The sequence below is a fragment of the Sinocyclocheilus rhinocerous genome, unplaced genomic scaffold, assembly GCF_001515625.1.
Source record: "Sinocyclocheilus rhinocerous isolate Xijiao unplaced genomic scaffold, SAMN03320098_v1.1 scaffold587, whole genome shotgun sequence".
Taxonomy (NCBI): Eukaryota; Metazoa; Chordata; class Actinopteri; order Cypriniformes; family Cyprinidae; genus Sinocyclocheilus; species Sinocyclocheilus rhinocerous.
In genome coordinates, this window is record NW_015632478.1 from 443,417 (window position 1) to 444,350 (window position 934).

The following is a 934-nucleotide window of genomic DNA, read 5'->3' on the forward strand; positions in this document are numbered from 1 at the left end:
AGTCCTGCAGAGTTCAGCTCCAACCCTAATCAAACACACCTGAACAAGCTAATCAATGTCTTCAGGATTAATAAGGCTATAGGCAGGTGAGTTTTGTTTTCAGGGTTGGAGCTGAACTCTGCAGGACTGCGGCTCTCTAGGACCGAACTTGCCTACCCCTGGGCTAGGTACATAGGCATAATTTTAATTGAGCACAATTTTTTACAATAGTTTATAAATTCATAGTTTTTTCGTTAATATACCTTAACTTAAGTACAATTGTCAGTACTTTTTACATCTCAGATTGCGTCTTTAAGTGATCTGCATCAGCCTGACACGATATTTTAAAGACAAAGATGGAATGCTTTGTTCTCCAACATGCAGTTCTGTTGCCATCTGGCCTGCAGGTCAAGTCAAGTGTCAGTCATTACGTATTTATTGCTCATTATGAGTAATGGTGCAGCGATGGAGTGGTGAGAAATACCAGTGAACAGATCCAGCTCTTCTTCATCAGAGTGAAGGCCATTAGTGGCGTGATGGACATCGCTCCTGATGTACGAGCCCTCCTCACTGAAGATATCGCCCTCATCAGGAGCTGATGTGGGTGTGATCGGGTTACTCTGCAAAAAGAGATTAACACAATGCCAACATAACAGCTGATAACCATGACAAAATTGCAGTTCGTGTAGTTGCTGAGCTGCATTATGAGACTAACCGCTGCAGATACTGACTATAAGCCATCAGCTAGCTTCTGTCAAATGACACTTAAATGTTTTCCCACATATGACTTAATCAGATAATGCAAACTGGTTATTCATTTTGAAGCAAGTGTCTCACTCTCGCGCCGGTGAATATGTCCTCGCCTTCATCATCATCATCATCATCCTCGTCGCTGTCCAGCACTCGAGTGTCCGATTCAGCCTCCTGATCTTCATTATCAGGGAAAGGAGGAGGA

The 934-nt window shown here is 43.0% G+C and overlaps 1 protein-coding gene across 1 annotated transcript in view; it reads right to left on the minus strand.

Moving 5' to 3' along the window:
• LOC107742568 (sorting nexin-1-like) overlaps positions 1–934 on the minus strand; it is a 23,273-nt gene that overhangs the window by 7,787 nt on the left and 14,552 nt on the right. Inside the window, exons 2-3 of the mRNA XM_016555596.1 lie at positions 817–926; positions 464–599 (exon numbers count right to left, since the gene is read on the minus strand). Of these exons, the coding sequence (XP_016411082.1) occupies positions 464–599; positions 817–926 (246 nt within the window). The remainder of the gene's footprint in view (positions 1–463; positions 600–816; positions 927–934) is intronic.